General features: G+C 44.5%; 1 protein-coding gene across 1 annotated transcript in view; it reads right to left on the bottom strand.

Annotated features, from left to right (window-relative positions):
- LOC147668706 (lymphoid-specific helicase-like) overlaps positions 1–22,289 on the bottom strand; it is a gene marked incomplete at its 3' end in the record, with an annotated part of 82,801 nt that overhangs the window by 12,954 nt on the left and 47,558 nt on the right. Inside the window, exon 4 of the mRNA XM_086948493.1 lies at positions 2,542–2,598. Within this exon, the coding sequence (XP_086804619.1) occupies positions 2,542–2,598 (57 nt within the window). The remainder of the gene's footprint in view (positions 1–2,541; positions 2,599–22,289) is intronic.

Here is a 22,289-nt window from a genome sequence, read left to right as displayed (position 1 = left end):
AGGTTTATGAAAGCAGATGTGATTGTTAAGGTATGCTGCACCAGTGGTGTTTAACACCTTGAAAGTGGCTGAGTTTGAATTGCGCTGGATTGTGTATGGGGAGCCAGTGGAGCTCCTTCAGGTGTGGTGAGAGGAGACTGTGGCATGGAGGTCAAGAGTGATTTAGGCTGCCGATTTATGAATGGTCTACAGAATACAAACCTAACTTAAGCTCAGTGACGCAGGTTTTAGAAACAGAATGGAGGCAGCACCAAGTATGAAGTAGACCAGGACCACGTAGTATCAAAAATAAATTCTCTTTTATTTTTTCATTTATAAGACAGCCAACGCGTTTCGCTCCCCAACCATGGGAGCTTCGTCAGGGCAAGGGTGTTATCAGATCTTGAAGCAACAGAATGACGTCAGTGAAAACGTTTGACCAAAACAGTACGGATGCCTATATCAAAATTCCGATATCCGGATAATGTTTTAAACACGTCAAGGGTTTATAAGTAAAAGACACAATTTATCCAAGAAGGTAATATTCCAAAAATTAATGTAAAGTTTTTGGCATCCAAAGACAAGCACATGTGCAGACCATAATAAGCTGCCACCACAAATGCTAAAAGCGTCCTGTTAGTGCGGTGTCCCCATGACGTCATTCCGTCGCTTCAAGATCTGATAACACCCTTGCCCTGACGAAGCTCCCATGGTTGGGGAGCGAAACGCGTTGGCTGTCTTATAAATGAAAAAATAAAAGAAAATTTATTTTTGATACTACGTGGTCCTGGTCTACTTCATACTTGGTGCTGCCTCCATTCTGTTTCTAAAGTCTTTGTCTGGATTTCCAGTAGGACCAAACCGCAGCAGGTCCTGGAGGTTATCAGCACAACAATAAATTGGACATTTGAGGGACATCGGAAAATAGAGGTGCTGGCTGCCAGATCCGCTGTGGAACTTTTTTCTTCAGTGACGCAGGTTGTCTGGAGCTTGAGAGCAGGTGTTCATGTTGGGGAGGACACGACAGTGGTGCAGCTGATGGAGTTCTTGTAGATGTTTGAGATTTTTGCCTCTGGTCTTGCGAGGTCTGTCCTGTCTGGTAATCTTGTAGCCGAGGAATATCTGTGGTGATGTCATTTACCAATGCAGGGTTCAGCCAGGTTTAAGAGATGAAAATTATATCTGGGGCATGGTCATGCAGCAGGTCCCAGAGCAAATCTGTCTGGGATCACAATGACGGTCCCATTACCATTCTTATCTGGAGGTCCTGAGGGCCTGCAAGGCTGTCTATAAACTTCCTTGACCAGGTTGCCTACATTATATCTAAGGCACTATGAAAAGGATTTTAACACATGGACCAGTCTATTCGGGGGACCTTTAAGGGACCATAAATCACCCTACCTAGATAACACACCTCAAATGTTTTATCACTTCTATCTTGCACAAGCAGAACCGGACACTATATTTGAACTCAGTTTGGATAAGCAATTTGGCCTTCACTCTGCCCACCCAATCTCCATTTGCTCTCATTTGATCATAGCTCCTTCTAAGGATTTCATTCAGTCACCTTACATTCTACACCCTCCAATTAGTAATCCAATGCAAAGGCTTTCTACTTTCAGTGTAGTCATCCCTTCCTTTTTCACCTCGATCTTGCCTCCTGCTGAAATGTCCACTTTGTCAGATTTTTTAAAATTTTTTATTGAGAATGGACTTGGTCTGGCCGTGGACACCATTTAGAAATACATGTGCGAGTAAAGTCCCTCAAATGCAACGACTGATTAGGAAAAGTGCTGGTCTGTTGGCAAATCCCACACTTCCTGGAGTTTCCAGCACACAACAAAAGAGTCAGATTCAATCAACTCACCAAAACCACTTCAACCCCACCTGAGGATAGGAGCTCCAAGCACAATGGGAACACTGATGTGCCAGGGGCTCACATGCAGAGCCAGAATCTAGGACTTCAATCTTCATTTTGCGAACTTCTGTTTGGTGGATGGCACCAACAACTCTGGTTCAATCATGGGCACCCAAATGCACTGGTTGCAGTCACAGCAGTGTATCGTCTGTCATTAGTGCCACCACCTACAGTCTATCAGAAAGTCAATTAAGCATCCATACACATTAGGAGACTGGAAAGCTGTTGGGGCCAAAGAAGGAGCAGCCAGTGAAGTTGTGTTCAGCTCCACCTCTGGCTTGGTTTTAAAAAGAAATCCATGGAGAATCCATTTAATGGCACATTTTATATAGACATGTACAGTGTGTGAAATTAAAGCATCTCCTTTAAAAAGTGCTCTGGACCTTTTGCATGTGCGGGTAGACTGTATCGGACCATCCAATAAGATCTGAGGATGCAGAGTCTGTTAAGAACTTTCGTAGTAAGCAAACGCAGCTCCAGATCCAACTATTCATTTAACAAAGCATAAATTACAAACATGCCTGAATTGCAGTGGTCGTGTACCTGGGAAAATCCAATAAAATGTTCAATAAAAAATAGAAATACAATGAGTCAACGTGTAACTATTAAGGTCAAAGACCAAAACAGTAAATCAATGAATTCACCTTCATCCCTTTGGTGACCTGCTTCTTTTTTTCAAGCCTCTCGTTTCTTCTCTGCTCCTATAAAGAGAAAATATCACCATATATAATTCTGGTATAAGCAACTATAGGGACCATGTCCATAGAATGAGTTAGTTTGAAGGACTTTCCAACATACTGCATTTCTTAAAAATGGTCTACATCATAAACAGAACTATGCATTCAACATTCAGCTTCCAACCAAATCTGCACAGATGAGAAACATGACAGGAGACCTAAAAGTAAGCAGAGCATTGAGGACCATACACTTAAAGGCTATTGGTATCAAGCCAAACTAGTATTCATCCATCAAGCTGGCAGTGGTTTCAAATTTGGGAAAATATACCACTACTTAAGAAAAAGTTACTTACTCAAACCAATTTCTCCATTACACTCCATCCAGAGAAGTGCTGCTTTCCCCTGAGTTTCCTCCTTTTCTAACTGAGGCGTTTGCAGAGGGCGGGGCTGAATCAGAAGAGCAGGAGCAGCATGGCTGCAGCTGTTCAGACCTCAAACCCATGGCAACCCGGGTGGGTGATCTTGCGGGGGGGGGGGGGTGAGTGGAAGAGTACACTGGCTGGCGGCTGACAGGGGCCCCGGTGATGACCCTGCTAATTCACGAGTATCACCCAAGTGTGCCCGCAAGTGAGGCTGACGCCGGACTGCAGCCGCTAAACATGTGCCCCAGGCTAAGACGGAGGCGGCGCGGTTAGTTCCAGGTGCAGCCTGCGTCTGCCCCGAGGCCCCACTTGCAAAACACAAAGAACCCCAATTACTGCCTCCCCATCACCATCCAAAGACAAGACGAGACAAGGGAGCGAGCAACTTCAACCGGAAAAGGGCGGGGGGGGGGGGGCAAGACACTTCTGGGGCAGTTGATTTGACAAAGCTTCAGTGGGCGGCTGCAATCCCTAGTCCTAGGCAGGATTGGTTTCACCTGCATAGCCTGCAAATCCGTGCCAGTTAGCTTGCCCAACCCACAGCACAAACTTGCCTCAGAGTTAAACATCCAACTCAACAACACAAAGGGAGGGACAATGAGCCTCCCTACAAACACAACTGCGGACGCCAGTGCTGCCGCAACAGACTATTTTAGACAAATTTTCAGATGGACAAAAGATGAAGATCCATCCACACTCACCCCACATGGCATTGGCACCACAGCCAGCAAGCGGGCGTTGATCACAGACTTTCTAGAAGTATGTTGCAGACTCATCCGGGAGCCACAATATTTCATACGGGATGCACGGCACAGACCACGAGGACCCTAAGGAATTAAAGTAATGACAACTTGGTTCCCCTAAGCAAAGGCATCGAGGTACCCAGCCAGAGTAGCGATAACTACAAAAATGAGGAAACGTCAGGCTCTGGGAGTATAGAAATCCGCTCTCCCATATTGGAAGATAAAGCAAGCCATTAACCCCTAATGTTCAAAATCCACCTGTAATTCCTCAAGCTCACCATGTCCAGCTAGTGGAGGCTCTAGTCCATATGAGTGGGATAAGCTGAGACCTCTTCACTAACCAACTATCACAACCGGTGCCATCGCAAACCATAACGAAAAAAAGAGAAGTTGATTTCACGCTCCAGCAGGATTACATATTAAGTCAGTTTGCAACTGCTTATTTTCTCCTCTCAAAGGCCGATCCACACACATTGGTACAGGGGTTGGCTTTCGAGCAGGTGCAAAATCACAATAAGCTTGCATTATCACCTGAACCCCAAAACCCCAATCAGCAAAAGTTCCACGAAACACCTCAAACCATGCTAAGCGGGTGCTCGTCACAAGGAGCTTAAGAGCCTAGACCCGCTATGGCACTGGTACGCACATCCCCACAAAGAAATGAACAACCAAGCAAGGATAAAGAATATATGGAGCACTTGTTCCAATTAGATCATTTAAAATCAATCACAGATGGAAGTACTTCCAGTCCTCCTACGGACTTCATGTGGCCCAAACTACTAACCACCATGGAAACGATCGGAAACGCCATGACCTACCAGGCAGACAAGTTAGACACTCAAGTCAAACTTTTAAATATCTTAGCCATTCACATCCAGGGGATAGAAGCAAAGTTTCAAGATCTAAACACCATGATAAAGAAGGTACAGCAAGGCAGGGACACCACATTTTACATCTGCCACTGCCCCCAAATAATTGATGAACTGGAATGTCAGAGTTGCTGGTGGTCATCAGGGAACCGGCAACAGAGTCCCACATATACTCTAATCAGGCTATAGACGAACAAGAAGGCCATTAATGAAAAGGCAGGGAGAGTTGTACCCTATGCGATGGAGATTTCTTATGCCCCAGGAAATTAGCAAACAAGCCCAAGAGGGAGCACAAGGTGTCATTTACCGACTACGCCTCGCAAACAGCAGACATAAGCCCCAAACAGCCCACCCTGTCCACCTCGCTTACGAAAAGGGAAAAAAATGCCTAAGGAAAGCAAGGAAATGCAAACTAATCAACCTGGGGACAAATGCAACTCAGTCTAAAAAAAAACGCTCAATGCAAAAGATAAACTGAGCGGGATAACCCTGAACAAATCAGGCTCATGGTGAGGCATGGGCACCCCTAACCCCCCACCCCCCTAAAAGGCAGCCACTCTAAAAAGGCAAAAAATAACAAAATCAGGTAACTGCTCAGATAAAGAAAATGTACAGTATATTTAATCCTCACGAAGGGCAGGAAACAAACAAATCATCCATCCAGGATTCTCAAAAAACCCAGAAGCAGTGGGGCACCCTGGGACACAAAATACGGACCAAAAAAAAAAATAACAACTGGGGGGAGGAGCCAAGCTCGCGACCGCGATGGCCGCACTGTAGCTCGGCTCCGCCAGCCTTCCTGCCCAACACACATATCCTGCCAAGCATCCTGCCCCGAGACGACACTCCGGAAGAAATGGAATGGTGAAGCAACGCTCGTACTCACCGTCTGACCCGGGGGCTCCTGCGAGCTGCGGATCCGAAGCTGTGCTCCTGCTTGATCCGGGGCCTTCGCGGCGTGGAGACCGGAGACTTGCCTGTGTAGGTCGGCCGGAGTGACGGTGTCGGCGGCGGCCCCTGGTGGAGGAGAGGGGGCGGCTGGGAGAGGCCGTTGGGCGGTTATGCCGGTGGAGACTGACCGGGGCCAGTCCAGCGGCCGGGGGGCACTGTGGTAGGTCGCGGCACGCCGTGGATGGGGGAAGACCGCGCAGGATACCCCCTTGGTTGCCCTGTCCGGCCATCTTGAAGCCCTGCGCCCGGAGTCGGCGTGTGACGCCGATGGGGCGGTGGCGCTGGCAGACCCCCCTTTTGGTGGCTCCTTTCTGCACCCAGGTTGCCATTTCTGGGGCTCGAGTGAACTCCAGCGGTGGCCTTGCTTGAGAGCCCGCTCCAGAAGTTGAGGCGTGTGGGGACGCTGCTGGACCCGCAAGATGGCGGCCGACGCCGTGGGTCACGGATTTACTCAGGGCGGCGAACTTGTGTCGCTGAAGTGCACGGGGGCCTGGTCCTGTGAGCGTGAGCCCACGCTTGGCGATGTCCTTGACGCCCTACAGTCTTTACATGCGGCCATAGCCCCCGTCGCCCCTGTGCAACATAGATGGTCTGCCGCCATTTTTGTTGGGCCGTCCCTCATGAACGCGGCTCGACTTAGAGTGTGCGCTGCTTCGTCCCCCTCAGTTGCTGCGGGGAGTGCTGCCGCCGTGCATCGACAAGACTGTATGCCTGCGGCCCCGAATCACCAGGTAGCTTTGATTGTGGCGGGCGCGGGTGTGGGCTCCACGCTGGGGCCCGTTCCTGCTCGAGTGTTCGGGGAGCGACGTGGATTGCCGATTCGATCTGCTTCGGTGAGGTCCCGTTGTTACCTTGCGGGGGAGACTTTGCTTTCCTGTGCGGCGAGACTGCACCCACACTGTTTGCTGCTCCAGTTGTCACTAATGGAAAGTCTGGACTGCCGCGAAAAGTTCTTGCTTTGTTGCTGGTTGCCGGGGTCCTCTGGTTTACACCCTTGCCCGTTTTGTTCCGATCGAGTGGCCTCTCCACCTTGAAATGTTTGCTGCCCACTACTCTATCACGTATGGTGGCGATGACTAGGAAAGGACAGGGGTGAGCCGGACTGAACCCGGAGGACTACTGGTTAACGGATGGAGATGAGGAATGCCCCCAATCACGATAATATGGACGATTCCTTGGAGGGTATAGGATACCTGAGACTGTGTCGATCTCGTTTTGATGTTGCATAAATGTGTGGGAAGGCGGGGGGGCAGGGGCCGAACGACTCGATTGATGGTCTCCTCCCCCCCTGGTTCTTTTCCCTTTTTTGCCTCTTTAATTCCTTTCCCTCTCTCTGACTTTTCTATATTTCGGGTTTCCTATTTAGGGCGACAGGCACGCTGCTGGGGGGGTAGGCCGTAGCCTTCTGCAGGGGTGCGGGGTGGGGTGGGGTGGGTGGGTTGGGGCCTCTGATCTGTTCTTTTTTCCCTTAGTTCAATGGCTCTTTTGTATCCCTTTATCGGGGCGCCGTGTCTGTGCGTGTCCCCCATGGTGTGATTGCAGGTGGGGATGGGGGCGAGTTCTTTCTACGGTATTGATTGCACATATGTTATGACTTGCACGCCCTAACCCCGATAGCGGGATCCTCAGTCACTTTGCGCGCCTTTATAGCTGTGGGGCGCGTGCAGCAGCTCGGCGTTCTCTCTTTTCTTCTTTATAATACTTCCCCCCCCCCCCTTTTTTTCCTTATTATTTAGGTTAGTATAGAGGATGATTGTAACCACTGTTGCTGTTCTGGTTCCTCCGTTATGTATCAGTACGATAATTAGGTGGTCGGTGGCCAAGCGACGGGCCACGGTGGGCACTGATTTGAAATATGGCGTCTATATCCTGATTGATGTGAACTGTTGCTGATAACAGTCTTTATCGATGTCTTGATGCTTGATTCGTAGCCCGCTATGGGAACTCAGATAATTAAAAACTGCAACTGATCCTGCTATACTCCCTATTATAAAATTAACCTTCTTTGATCCTGTTTTCAGCGGTCGTGCTCAGCTTTTCTCAGACTGAACTAATTGCTTACACAATGCTGGGTGCTACCGGGAAACCTCCTTATTGATTTATGTGCTTCTCATAATGTGTCGTGGCCGGCCTGACTGGTTGTAGGCCCGTATTTGTATGCTCCTATCTGCACAATAAAGGTTTTAAAAAAAAAACTGCTATACAAACACCTAAGGACACTGCGAACCCAGGGCTCCCAACCAACACAACAGATCATTAAAGCAATAGAAAAAATGAAACAGGAAATTAAGGCTGCCAAGCAAACTCATAAGGAGCAATTTGAGATCAAAATGCTCAAAGCAAGCATGCTAAGAAATTCGAAATGGTTTTGGGCCAACATCAACCTTTTGTTAAACGGCAAACAAACATCGCCACTTCAATTCAGACAAAGGAGAATTCATGGAGAGCTCACATTGAAGTAACCTATAATACGACAGCCCCTCAAGTGCAGTAAGCATTTCCGATGCACTAAATGGGACCAGAACATACATGAGCTCGTTCACAAAGTCCAAAGACCTGAAATCAAGTACTAACGAGAATCCAGATACCACAAACAGCCCAATACCAGTGGAGATATTAATAAACTACTCTAAAATCAAGTCAAAGAAAAATCTCAAAAAGAAATGAGAATCTCAACAAGAAATTAGAGAACCAACAAAGCACGAGCTGAAGGAAGATAGAGTAAAGATCCCTCAAAAGCAGGTATTGATCATAATAAAACACCCGAGATGTGATGGGGCTCCAGGCCTAAATGGCCTGTCCAATGCCTTCTTCAGAAACGATCGAGTTCTGGTCCAGTCACTTAACTATAGACTGATAGCTCTCATTGACGTAGAGGTAAAGCTCTAGGCATCTAACTGGGGCAGATCGAGACCTGGGTTAGCAGTATAAATGTAATCCTGAACACACAAACCGGATTCTGGGCACTCTAACAAATACATCAGCAATTACCCTTTCATCCAATCAAGCAATCGTCAACTCAAACATCCTCTACACTTGTTACATAGATCTTACAGCAGCCTTCGACAAAGTGCCAAGATCCAAAATATGGGCCAAAATGGAAGCTTGGGGAGCGCCTTCAAATTTATTGGAAGCAATCATCAACTTGTATTCACAACCTGGATCCAATTAGAACAAGCATTGGAAATGCAATAGGTCTCGCAGTAGTAAAGTTTGAGCTATAGGTATTATTTATTTTTTTGTTTTTTATTTATGTGTTGTTTTTTCTAAATAGCGAAATTAATAGCTTTCTTCTTTACAAAGCCAATAGTTATAATTTTTGTAAATGTGACACCTCTAGCATTTGTAAAGCAACATGTTTTGTATTAACGGGACTTATATGTGACTTATATGTATTGAAATAAAAAAAATCAATGGCTTTAAAAAAAAATTAATAAGTAAATAAAATGGATTTTATTTTATATTGCCAATAGCTTAAAGTTTATAAAATATATTTAGTTTAAGATGCTGTGGTTGCGGTGGGTGAGTGAGGGTGAGTGAGGGTGAGTGAGGGTGAGTGAGGGTGAGTGAGGGTGAGTGAGGGTGAGTGAGGGTGAGTGAGGGTGAGTGAGGGTGAGTGAGGGTGAGTGAGGGTGAGTGAGGGTGAGTGAGGGTGAGTGAGGGTGAGTGAGGGTGAGTGAGGGTGAGTGAGGGTGAGTGAGGGTGAGTGAGGGTGAGTGAGGGTGAGTGAGGGTGAGTGAGGGTGAGTGAGGGTGAGTGAGGGTGAGTGAGGGTGAGTGAGGGTGAGTGAGGGTGAGTGAGGGTGAGTGAGGGTGAGTGAGGGTGAGTGAGGGTGAGTGAGGGTGAGTGAGGGTGAGTGAGGGTGAGTGAGGGTGAGTGAGGGTGAGTGAGGGTGAGTGAGGGTGAGTGAGGGTGAGTGAGGATGAGTGAGGGTGAGTGAGGGTGAGTGAGGGTGAGTGAGGGTGAGTGAGGGTGAGTGAGGATGAGTGAGGGTGAGTGAGGGTGAGTGAGGGTGAGGGGTTGAGGGTGGGTGAGGGTCACATTGTACCTGCTACGCGGAAACGTGAATTCTGACGTGGAGACGTTAGACGTGGGCCGCTGTTTCAGCACAGTTTTTTCGATTCAACATAACTTTAGTATTTATTCATTTTTCTGTGCACGCTGGTGAAACTGCAAGTCACAGAACACGCTGAACTGCTATCGAAATAATGATTTGGATAATCACACAAAAAGGCCAGAGGGGAGCGTTTAAATGACCAAATGAGCATCACTTGCCAGCCAACAGCTGGTGCATACACATAAGAGAATTTGGAACACGGTCGAGGAACTAAATGTGCCCGTTCATCAACACTTGCGAGAGGCACGTCTTGAAAGGGTGGTTTAAAAAAAATCCCAAGCGCTGTATTATTTCTACCAAAAAGAGAGGAGGCATACGCAGGAACACATCACATATATATTTGTTAGTAAGATAGCTCAGTGGACTACTGCATCCACTGCAGAGATCTCCAATAGTCTAAAAGGTGTACGAATCCCGGCAGGCCCGCTATTCTTTACGTCCTTCTAATCAAGCATATATTGCCAATCATGCTCTCCAGGGCGCACACGTATGTACAGCCACACCCCCTCCAGCTGGCAACCCATATTGTTACACGCAGTCAGAGCCGCGCGTTCGCGTCAAGGAGATATGTAAAGGCCAGGGGGTCTTACAACCTGCCATTTGCTTCAACATACCCGTATTCTGTTTACTAACGTCAGAGGAGTATGACATCACAGACACACGGTACAGTGGCCAACATTAGAGCATGTTTTGTTGTTAAAAGGCCAGCGGGGCTTCTTAATCAGTATTCAGCATCTTTGGCACAGGTATTACAGGTCTGGTAGGTCTGATCATGTCACTTTGCAGCATTTACGAGTTGAGCTGGGGGATGGGGCGGAGCGGGTAAAAAAAAAAAAAAGACGGAGGGAAAGCAGATAAGGGGAGGGGGGAGGAGAAATGCGACACGGCGGGAAGGGGAGGGGGCGGAGGGGTTAGGTTCTAAGGAATCAGAGTGGACTGCATAGGTTTGCATGCGGACTGCTAAGAAAAGTCTGTTGATGCAGAAAGGACAACAAAGCCGTGGGCAGTGTACCATGAGTAATAGGCAGGTAGGGATACAGAAAGGACTATAGCTTTTGAGACTCCGAGGAATGGGCTGGGATGAATGCATAACAGAATATTAGAATCTTAGACTGGGCTGTGACAACAGTGCAGAAGGGGCTTTTCAGCCTAGCAAATGAGGCGCGAGGTATTGGCGGCTATGCATACTGAAAGGATACTTTAGCCAAGTGCATGAGAGTATGAGGAATAATGTGTTTGCGAAGCAGAATTATATGCAGTCTTAGGCAGGCGACTCTGTTTCATAAGTCTTTGTAGCTGAATATATATATATATATATATATATATATATATATATATATATATATATCTATAATATAATATAATATATATAATATTATATTTATCAAAGCTTCCCGGTAAAAACAAATGTATAGCAGCACAAGTGATCAGCCTGGTGCCTATCGAGCACCGCTTGGAAGCAATCTATGTAACAGACTAACTGATTATGATAGTAATAGGGTAAAAACAAGCTACACGTGCTTCCTGAAAATAGTAACATAACATGCACTACTCGTATACCTCTCACCACTTACTGCATTTGGTCTAATAGTGTGTGTTTTTACCTTATAATCAAAAGGTACTTGTTTTATCAGACTTGGAAAGATGATAAACGTGTCGTGATTTGAACCTGTGCCCTGCAGGTTACTCACCCCAGCAGCAAGTGTTACAATCAACTAATCTATCTTACCTATCAGTGCCTGGATACCCTTGCTGGTTATTAGCCACGCTCTAAAAAATCACATAACATCAGCGATGTTCACAAACTCTTCTGTTCCGGGGCTGTGAGTTGAGGGGGATGCAATTCGAGATAAACAAGGCAACGTTAGAAGCCAGAGGAAGAAAACAGGTCTGGTAGGTCTGATCATGTCACTTTGCAGCATTTACGAGTTGAGCTGGGGGATGGGGCGGAGCGGGTAAAAAAAAAAAAAGGAGGGAAAGCAGATAAGGGGAGGGGGGAGGAGAAATGCGACACGGCGGGAAGGGGAGGGGGCGGAGCGGGTAAAACAAGACGGACGTGCACGCGCTTTTAAGCTCAATGCGCATGCAGCTTAAAAGTCACGGGCACTGCAAGGAATCGCCACGATTCCTTGCAGTGGATAAAGAGTGGATAAGCCCCCATAGTCTCGCTTGCTCAATGCGCATGCGCATCGACAGGCGAGACCTAAAAAGGGGACAGCTGAAGTCTAACTAAGAAAATGGACCACCAACGGGCTAAAGTAGAGATGCGTTTTGGGGCCCAGCCTCTTCAACATCTACACAGTCGATTTAGAAAGCAACCTTAAACTAACAAGGCGATCCTCCTAAGTTGAGAAATACACCAATAGTAAGCCTGCAATACGCAGATGACTTTGTGCTGCTCTCCCAAACACCTCGTGGCTTGCAGCGGCTGATTTCCCAATAGCACAATACACCTCGAAAGCTCAACTAACCAACAACTTAAAAAAAATAATTTAAAAAAAAAAAAAAGGGTCCTATGCTTCTCTAGCACCCATAAAAAACAAACCAAATTCGCATGGAGGTTAAATAACAGCATTTTATCGCAGGTGGACGTATATAAATATTTGGGGGCTCATCTAGATCGCCAACTTAACTACAAGCAACAGCAAGTCCATGGGCAAGCAAAACCAAAACTACTATTTGCCTTTAAAATCCTGCATTAAAAAAAAAACTAAGTAGCAGTTCAACATATCATTCATTAAAGGTCGTAGCAGCTAAATTCCTGCCATCTAACTCGTACGGCTCGGAAATGCTTAATACTAAAGGACTCAACTCCTCTAAATACAGCCAAATCTAGTCTATTTAAGAAACTGTTCCATATCCCAAGTCATATTTCTCAGGCCCAGATATGACTGGAATACAGTTTGAAAAACCAGATACTGCCTAGACAAGGAGCACTGGTCAAATATTATTGGAGAATGAGGGCAGCTGAAGAAAACACGTGAAACCATCACTGCTGAGAGGAGGTTGAAAAACAATGAAGGCAGACAAGTCAATATTTCAAATTTCAAAACAAGCTCTTTCAGCATTAAAGTTAGAAGACCGGCAGACACCATTACCATACTCAACATTTAATAAAATCACCAATAAAGCAATTAAACAACAATCGCTGCAAATAGATAAAGCCTCATTGACCTGCAAAAGACACAAATGGATGGTGGTCATCTTATGAACAGCTGAAACCGCAACTATATTTACAAAATCACTTCACTGACTATTACAAGTGGAACTTGACCCGACAGACTGGGGTCCTTCTAGACAAAAGACCTTACTCCAAAATGGCAACGGACCTGGTAGTCTATGGATTGTGCCTTTGTGGCAACCAAGAAGAGTCACTATTGCACCTACTACGCATCTGTTTGGCTCTACAAAACATGAGGAAGATCCTCTTATGGACAATTGAGAGAAGAACAAATAGGGACTGGCAGAGCAGCAGTCATAAAAGGTCTTGGTAGTTCCTCTGTTCAATTGTCTTGTAAGACAATAAAATTTCTGAACTTCGTGGCGAAAAAACTTGCAAAGAAGGACAGATCATCAGCATTCCATCATGCAGACTAGCTGAGTCCCCCCCCAGTATTTTGTTTCCCATCAGCACAAGCACTGTATATCACATCGGTGGAATAGACATGCTTACGAACAATCTCCAAGTATATCGGCTGAAGTGTCTCGCAAAAATGTTGGTCCTTGGAATCACTTACATCATGTGTGGTTCACTATTTAGATGTGTTTTTATTAAAAATTTTACCCAGATTATTTGCGTTCTCGTGTACATATCATGGTGGTTTGTCCCACCCTTTTAAGATTTTAAGCTAATCAAATAAGAGTATTTTCCACCCTAAGTGCTGCTTTTGATAACCCAGAAAATGGTTTGTCATAATAAAATGGTAAACATATTAAGCCATCAAATGAAAGATAATCCGGCTACACTTTGGTTTGAAAAAAATCATATGTGGCTACCATCATACAGAACGGAACATTTTCAATGAAAAATGTTTAAAGTAAACAATAAGCCTCCGGGCCCGATGGGGTCCCCGTCAACTTCTCTTTAACAAATAAGCTTCTATGATGTTCTCTATTGACAAAGGTTTTTACCAGTAGAATTAAAAAGGGGCCCGCTTATATCATGGAACCACTAAATTAAACCAATATTCAAAAAGGGGGATAGAGCCCATCCAAAAAATTACAGACCCATATCTTTGATTGTACAGCTAAATTGATGGGTTGACTATTAAATGGGTTAGAAGAATGGGTAGGAGGAAAGAAGGCCCTTTCTGAGGCACAGTACGGCCTCAGAAAGCGAAAAGGTTGGTCTGCCGTAGGAAGAAATACTGGGTCAGAAATGGACCAGGTTTCTTCTGAATACTTGTTTTTATGGGCTTTTATTAAAACGTTTGAGATGTTTGCGTTAAGATCACCCATTATTTAATTTGTGAATTTCCTCCAGACGCAATAATGGATTCTAGTAATGCAAATATCTCATTCAAGCAAAGAGTTGAATTTCATAGATGTTAAATAAAAATTATGTATCTGCAGAATAAGCACACGCTTTAGGAACTTTAATTGTGATGCATTGCACATTGTTGCAGGGAACAGTTATTTCGAAGTCCCTTGGTATCTCAACTGTAAGGAGGACAGAGAGGCCACCCTTGGCATGGCCTTTCCTAGCCCTTCTAGTTGGAACATCAATAACTTTACTGTCCCAGTCAAATTTAGCTACAGACCAAGTCTCTTGGAATCAAATGATTGCTGGGCAGAATCGCATCAGGCTTTTCAGTTTAGATATTTCCAGTCCGGCCTAATTCCAGGAGATAATATCAAAGTTATCACTAAAATGGAAGTTTGGAATTACTGTTTTTTTAATTTAAATTGCTCAAAAGCCAAGAACAAGAGATATCAATTTTTGTATTATCCGCTTTGGTTCCAGATTGGTCTATCTCCTTGATGAATATGTACTTTGAGTGTATCCACAAAACCACTATCTTGCTCATGGCTATGGTGTTTGCATTTCTTTTCCGGATTGGGGTGGGGGGGGGGGCATCTTTGATAGTTGGACAGCCTCAGAGGTTGCCTTTCGGGATATTCTGCTACTTGCCCGATTAACCCCAGTGATAGAGTGCAAACTTTCTTATTCGGGACCTCCTCTTAGCAATTGTTATTTACCTTAGTCTTTTTCCTCGCATTCTTTTACCTTGTTACCAAGAGCTTTCCTTGGATCTACTTCCTGAGTTGTTGAAATAGTCTGGGGAAGATTTGTTGAGATACTGGCACCATTAGAACAATTTAAGATAGGGTAGCAGGGAGAAGCAACTGAGTCAATACATGACTCCTGCTCTAAAGAGGATTCTGTATATAATCTGCATTGGAGTTAACTGTTCCTTCCTCATTAGCTTTCCTCTCGTTTAGAATGATATTGCTGGTTTGAGTTGCACAAGACTTTATGAAAGTTCCATATAGCTGGTACTTTTGAACAGATTGTGTACTCGTTTGTTTGATCTCCAACTCCAATATTTGCCCTTCTGGCAGTTCACATCATTGTGATTAGTTAGGGATTAATTTAGCAGTTTGATTTTCTAATGTTTGTTCAGAATTAAAGGCTACCTTTCCAGCAGTATTAAAACAGATTTTGCGTATCCTCCGTAGTGTTTATAGGGACTGAGATGATTACAAGTTAGTTTGTGTGATGAAATTAAGTTAATAGAGGAAAGTCTGGAGACCGAGATGGATTTGCTTTAATCAGTTGCATTGCTCGGTGGACTATTGAATAGTTCTAGTGTCTTTCGGTGGTTTGTTCCCTGACATATATGGGAGCTGGCTCTGATATGTCTAGCAGTGTATAATCCGTTGGCGCGCATGAATAGAAACTACTTCTGGAGATAGCTGCTGATCGATTAGTTCAGTGGAGAGGGGGTGCTGTTTATTTCTGCATTCCAAGACTTTTGCCACTTGATCTGCTTTGTTGATTGCTGTGATGTCATTTAGCTCTATGACTATAATTGCTTTGCCTACTTTTGTAGTTTTTCCATTTCCTGATGTTGCTGAGAGTAACGTAGGTAAGAATCTGGTATCTGTGTGGTCTTTTTTTTATGTGTATTAGATGTTATTCAAAGGAAGAGAAAACGGCTACAAACTGCGTATGAGTCAAAGATCCACCGCAAAATGCAGCACATGCACAGGATATATATCAAGCTATAGCATCAGCAGTACCTCTATGTCTGCTATCAATGCCTCAATGACAAACACCAGCATTGCAATTAACACAATATCACAATAAGAATAGGAGAAAGAAAATAAGCCCATGAGACCATGTGAGAGATGCAAGAGGGTAAGCCCTAAAAAAAGATGGGTGGGATGGGAGGACATACTAGACAGGCACTTAAGAAGTCGTGAGACACTAATAATGTGTTAAGATATATGTCTTCTGGTGAGTAGGGAGGGGGGGTAGAGGAGCCCATCTTAAGCTAGTGTGGGGGAGCGATAGCGCAGTGCATATATGAGAGGATCGTCGCAAGCTCTGGACAGTTTCATGTAGGGACACAGTGCTCACCCGTCCACTGAATCGATGGAAGTTGAGTTCAGGGTGGGTCTGTATCGTTCTGGACTTCTTTATTGAGAAGGAAAGTCTCCCAACACTCACTGCCGTTGCAGGGGATCCCCAATGCTGTGTGTCCCCCAAGGGTGTGACCTTCCGGACTAGCCCATGTCCATGTCAGGAGGTCGCAGATCCTTTGATGATAGACTGGCAGAGCGGAGGACTTCCTGGCCATGGCTACATGTTTAAACAGAACAAATGCATGGTCAATACATCTATGTGTTTGTCTCCCTTTCTACTGGGGCGCAGTCCCAACAGGCATGAGGGAGGCATGGGAGGGACGGGGTGTGCAGCCAGGTGTGCCACTGTCGCTACTACCATGTCGGTTGCAATACCAGACAATACCACACATATGGTATAATCCCTCTTCTTTCAGTCCACAGCAAGTCAGACGGTGCAAGAGTTGGGAACATAAGTTTGATGCGATGAGGGGCTAGGTAGGCTTTGTGTACATAATCTATAAAAACTAGGGTTTCAGGACACAACCGCAACCAACTGTAGAGCTCAAACAAACTGCTCCATCCATCAAAAGGTTGCTGCAACACTACGTCCCATTGGGCACATGCACCGGTCACGTGGTCCGGCAGGACCGCATGCAAGGTCATGTATAGAGTGGTGATGGCATGTAGTGTGCCACCGGAAGGTAACAGTGCATACAGTCCTGCAGAGGCGGATGGCTCCTAATCGCCCCTGCCCCAGGAGTCTTGCGATGCGTAGTGTATGGTGCAATAAGTTGTCATTTCCACAAATCTTCACCAGCAACGGCGGGCCACCGTCATCTAAGAAGTTTCATGCCGAGGGTGCCTGGAGGGATCACACAGCCATGTACAAATTCCAGTACCATTGAGCACCGTTCAAATAAGGGGTGGCTCCCGACAGGTAGAGGTGTACAGCCAGGCCATTGGCCACAATTGCACCATCGCATAGTAGATTTCAGAGTTATGGGCCCAGAGTCTGCCCTCTAAGAGCTACGTAGCGACAGTCGGCACTTCATATCAATTCAAGGTGTAGGTCATGAAGCGTCTGGAAGGAGCTCCACGGGAACACAACTGACAGGGCTGTGAAAAAGCACTGCAGTCTCATAAGCACCAACATCTTAAAGACGTCGCCTCAACCCAGTGGTTAAAGGGGCAGCAATCGCCCAAACGGTACAGAATGGCAGATCGAGCCAATCGCCCTATCAAGGTTGCCCTTCCGGAAGTCCCGCTGTGTGTAGTAGATCTGTACCACAAGGTACTTGAAGGAGTCATGGCACAGATGAAGGCACATGCTTGTGGTCTCAGTTCTACGCGGCATCTGGCACGGTGCCAGAGGGACTGACTAATTCAATTGTAATGTTCACGCATCCTCCAAAGTCAACCACCTGGTGCATGAGGTACAGCAGGCTCCACGTTACTCACATAGATCAGGGAGTCATCTGCATAAAGCGAGATGACATGGTGACCCCCAATTCCGGAACACCCCATAGTTGTGCACTGTCCCGAATTCTGCAAGCAAGTGGCACTATGGCTACTACAAACATGAGTGGGGACAGCGGGGAGCCCTGACAAGTACCAAAAATCTTGCACTCCAGGTTTAACAGCGAGAGGGGGGCGATATGATCAAACATTCAATGGGCCACAACCCAGCTTCAACAGTACTACAATTGAGGCCTCCCAAAGAGTCAGTCACAATCCATGGCTTCATTAACTATAGTCAGTAGGAGCAGAGCAGTCTGCGCGAGAAAGGTGGCATAATAATCTATCGTAAAGCAAAGTTGTCCCATACATTTGCCACTAAGTTGGTACGCAGTGGGCTAATAGCACCAGGTTAATTTTCGTCATTTAGCAATACCAATCACACAGCAGTAAATAGAACAAAAGGCTAACTTTTAAGACATAGGCCAACCAGTATACTTATTCAACCACCGAAAAAATAAACCACTATGGCACACAATACTTGAATTCAGGACAAGATATAAAAGAATATTACCAAGAAAAGCCAGAAAAGTAGTTTTTTGGAAAAATATATATACTTTGTGTATTTATTCAAATATTAACAGTTTGTCATAATCATAGCAAATCATTAAAAAAATACATGAGGTATATTGAACATTTCATTAAAAGCATAAAAGGTCACAGAAAATAGACAAAACAAACATTTGTTTAAAAGTTCATAAGAACAGGGGTCGACGCGGCGTTTCGGTTACAGGCTAACAATTAACCTTCTTCAGGACCAAGTTCTAAAAAGAAACAGAAAATTACTTTTCATGCATTTTCAATTTTTTGTACACAGAGCATATATCTAAAACAACATTACTTAATGGCTAAACTGTTCGGTGGTTGGGACTAGACAAAAACTGGTGATTTTATTAAAGTTATTGGTATTGTTAAAGCACTTATCCTAATGGTAGGGGTAACATTTAGTGAATCCCAAGGTGTATTTATTGGGGAGGCCTGTCTGGTCAAGACATCTTATTCTTTATGTCTAACAATCAACGAAAATTACCTGAGTTTATTAATTAAAGGCTTCCAGATATATCCTGGAGTGCCGGAAACCGGTTGTAAAATCCGGACATTAACTGATGTGCATTCACGATGTTTTGGATATAACATACGCTGTATTAATCTCTGAAAGTGATAATAAAAATGGATCAATATTTTGTGTGCTCTGGTTAATCTTTTGAGTAGCAAATCAATATAGCACATCACTACCTTATATTTGTACAGGGAAGGATCACGCTCTGGTAGTAGGAGCCACCGATATTGGTTTTCTGATATGCTGTAGAGAAATACATTTTTTACCGTATTGTAATCCAAGGAGTGATTGTCAATTGTCATGAAGGGTTCTAATTATTTAGACTTACCCAGATTTTAATGACTGGCTGCTTAATGTCTTCACGAGCTTTTCAATTAGCTTGTGTGTCACTTGTGGCGTTCATACCTTGGCGGGGATTCTCCTGCCACTATTGATATAGAAGATGGAACTTTTGTTAGGATCCCTATTTGCTTAATGGTGCGTATTTGCAGTTAAAACGTAAAATATCTAATCACTGCCTCTCCATTGATTTAGTATATACTTTCTTGAAAGAAGTTTAAATAACAGGTTTCTTAATGGCTAGCATATTATAAGTACTAGTAGTCTATGTGGGACATAGCGGTGTAATTGCACCCGTTGATTCGACTTTTACATCCATTGGTCATATTCATTAGATATGCGTTATTGTTTTTGCTTTTTATATTATTTTTATTATCTACGTTTGTTCTATATTGTATATTTAACGTTGGTCTTTTACCATAGCATAAAAATAGCGCGTGTTGTTCGTTAATGTGTCCAAACATCCACAAATTGTATTTGAGAATATGGCACCTTAAGGGTGAGGATGCAGATTATAATTCTCAAGCTTGTGTTAATGCTATGTCCACCTGACACATTTCAGAACCCACCCGTCGTTCTGATAGGCTAAGACTTTCTATAAACTGATGATTCAATTATGCGCAGAACAGACGAAAGGCTAAACGAATTCCGTTCAGCGCGGGGCAAGTTAGCTCATACCTCATTTCTATAAACTGATGATTCAATTAAGCGCAGAACAGACGAAAGGCTAAGCGCATTCCGTTCAGTGCGAGGCAAGTTAGCTCATACCTCATTTCTATAAACTGATGATTCAATTAAGCGCAGAACAGACGTAAGGCTAAGCGCATTCCGTTCAGCGCGGGGCAAGTTAGCTCATAACAGTGTCGGTCGCGTTCCGCTTACCTGGTATTAGGGACTCGGCCTCCCTGCTCCTACTCCGTCAGCGTTTTCTCGATTCTGCTCGGGTTGGAAGTATTAGGGAACCGCAAATCTCGGTATATTTATACTACGGAGTTGCTGATTGGGCGGTCAGTCTCATGCTTTTTGGTTGGTTGACGGGATGTCACGTGACATCTCGTTTGTAAACAAACACCTGTGAGTGACCCGTTAGGCAGCGTGAATACCGAGATATACCTAGTTTCCTCTGTGCGATAATCTAACGCATTACGGCGGTACTATACCTTACTTACTTACTTGTGCGAAGAGCTGATCTATGCTCATTCAGTCTTGTTCGGACTTCTCTGGAAGTTTCCCCTATGTAAATAAGTTTGCAAGGGCAGCTGATGAGGTAGATTACACTACATGTTCTGCAATTCATGAAACTAGTTGGTTTTAAGACAATATCTTTGATGGTGATAGTATTTCCACGAATGATGTTTTTGCAGTTACTGCAACCTGAACAGGGAAAAGTACCTGTTGGCATCGGTGCATTGTCAATACATGGTTGGATTGCTCTCTTGGGTTCCCTATACGTGTGAACCAGACTGTTTCTGATGGTTCTGTTCCTTCTGTAGGAAAACATGGGTTTGGGTAGTCTGTTTTGTTGTTTGTCATTAACTAGGTGCCAATTTCTATTGATAATGTTTGAGTTTGTTACTGATTGGATTATAGTTCGTGACAAAGATGATCGGCTGATTAATGGGTTCTTTCTTTTCTTTCGGTTGAAATAGGTTCTCACGGTTATAATATTTGGCACGCTTGTACGAGTGTCTAATGAGACGTTTGGGATATCCACGTTCTAGGAATTTAGTTCTAAGGACACTGGCGTGTTTTTCGAAGTCTTGAGATGTTGTACAGTTTCTCTTAAGTCTCAAGAATTGACCGAATGGAATGTTGTTGACTTGACTAGGTGGATGGTTACTTTTATGATGGAGCATAGTATTTCTGTCAGTAGGTTTTGTGAAAAGTTATACATTTAGTAGTCCATTGGTGTTTTTGATGATCAGGTCAAGAAATTCACAGCTGTTATCTATGTGTGAGGTGAACTTAAGATTATTATCACCAAGGTTGAGCCATGTAATAAACTCTCCGAGTGTCTCTATAGGGCCCTTCCAGATGAAAAAGACGTCGTCTATGTAACAAGACCACTTTGAGATGTTTTCATAGAACAGTGATACTGTATTGAAAATGTGGTGTTCTTTAAAGTTTGACACATACAGACATGCTAGACTAGGGGCACAGGTGGCCCCCATGCTGGTCCCCTTAGTCTGTCTGAACAATTGTTTATCAAATAAGAAGAGATTATTTTTCAGTACCACAGAGATACAGTCTATGATGAACTGTTCGTGGGCTGTGAGGTCCCTATCATCTTTGTTAAGCATAGCGGTGATGACTTCTATTGTTGCATTTTGGGGAATATTTGTATATAATGATTCAATGTCTAGTGTAACTAGAAATTGAGAGTGGGGGGTCAAAGGCTAAACCTTCTATCTTCTGGATGATGTCTGTTGTGTCCTTAGTGTACGCTCTTTGGGAGGTGACCAAAGGTTGTAGAAAGACATCTGCGTACTTACTAAGTGGTTCCGTGAGGGACCAGATACTCGAAACAATTGGCCTCATTGGGGGATTCAGGATATCCTTATGGACTTTCGGAAGTCCATAAAGGGCTGGGATAATTGGATCTTGATTGAGGAGGAAAGGAAATTCCTCTTCGCAGATTACACCGTCATCTCTAGCATGTTTCAATAGGTTGACAATTGATAGTTTCAAAGAAGTCCATTCATCCATATGAGCTATCAATGGTCAACCTATTGAAACATGCTAGAGATGACGGTGTAATCTGCGAAGAGGAATTTTCTTTCCTCCTCAATCAAGATCCAATTATCCCAGCCCTTTATGGACTTCCGAAAGTCCATAAGGATATCCTGAATCCCCCAATGAGGCCAATCGTTTCGGGTCCCTCACGGAACCACTTAGTAAGTACGCAGATGTCTTTCTACAACCTTTGGTCACCTCCCAAAGAACGTACACTAAGGACACAACAGACATCATCCACAAGATAGAAGGTTTAGCCTTTGACCCCCACTCTCAATTTCTAGTTACACTAGACATTGAATCATTATATAGAAATATTCCCCAAAATGCAACAATAGAAGTCATCACCTCTATGCTTAACAAAGATGATAGGGACCTCACAGCCCACAAACAGTT

The sequence above is a fragment of the Lissotriton vulgaris genome, unplaced genomic scaffold, assembly GCF_964263255.1.
Source record: "Lissotriton vulgaris unplaced genomic scaffold, aLisVul1.2 SCAFFOLD_5614, whole genome shotgun sequence".
Classification (NCBI taxonomy): Eukaryota; Metazoa; Chordata; class Amphibia; order Caudata; family Salamandridae; genus Lissotriton; species Lissotriton vulgaris.
The sequence above is the reverse complement of the archived record's forward strand: the minus strand, read 5'-3'. Positions and strand labels throughout refer to the sequence as shown.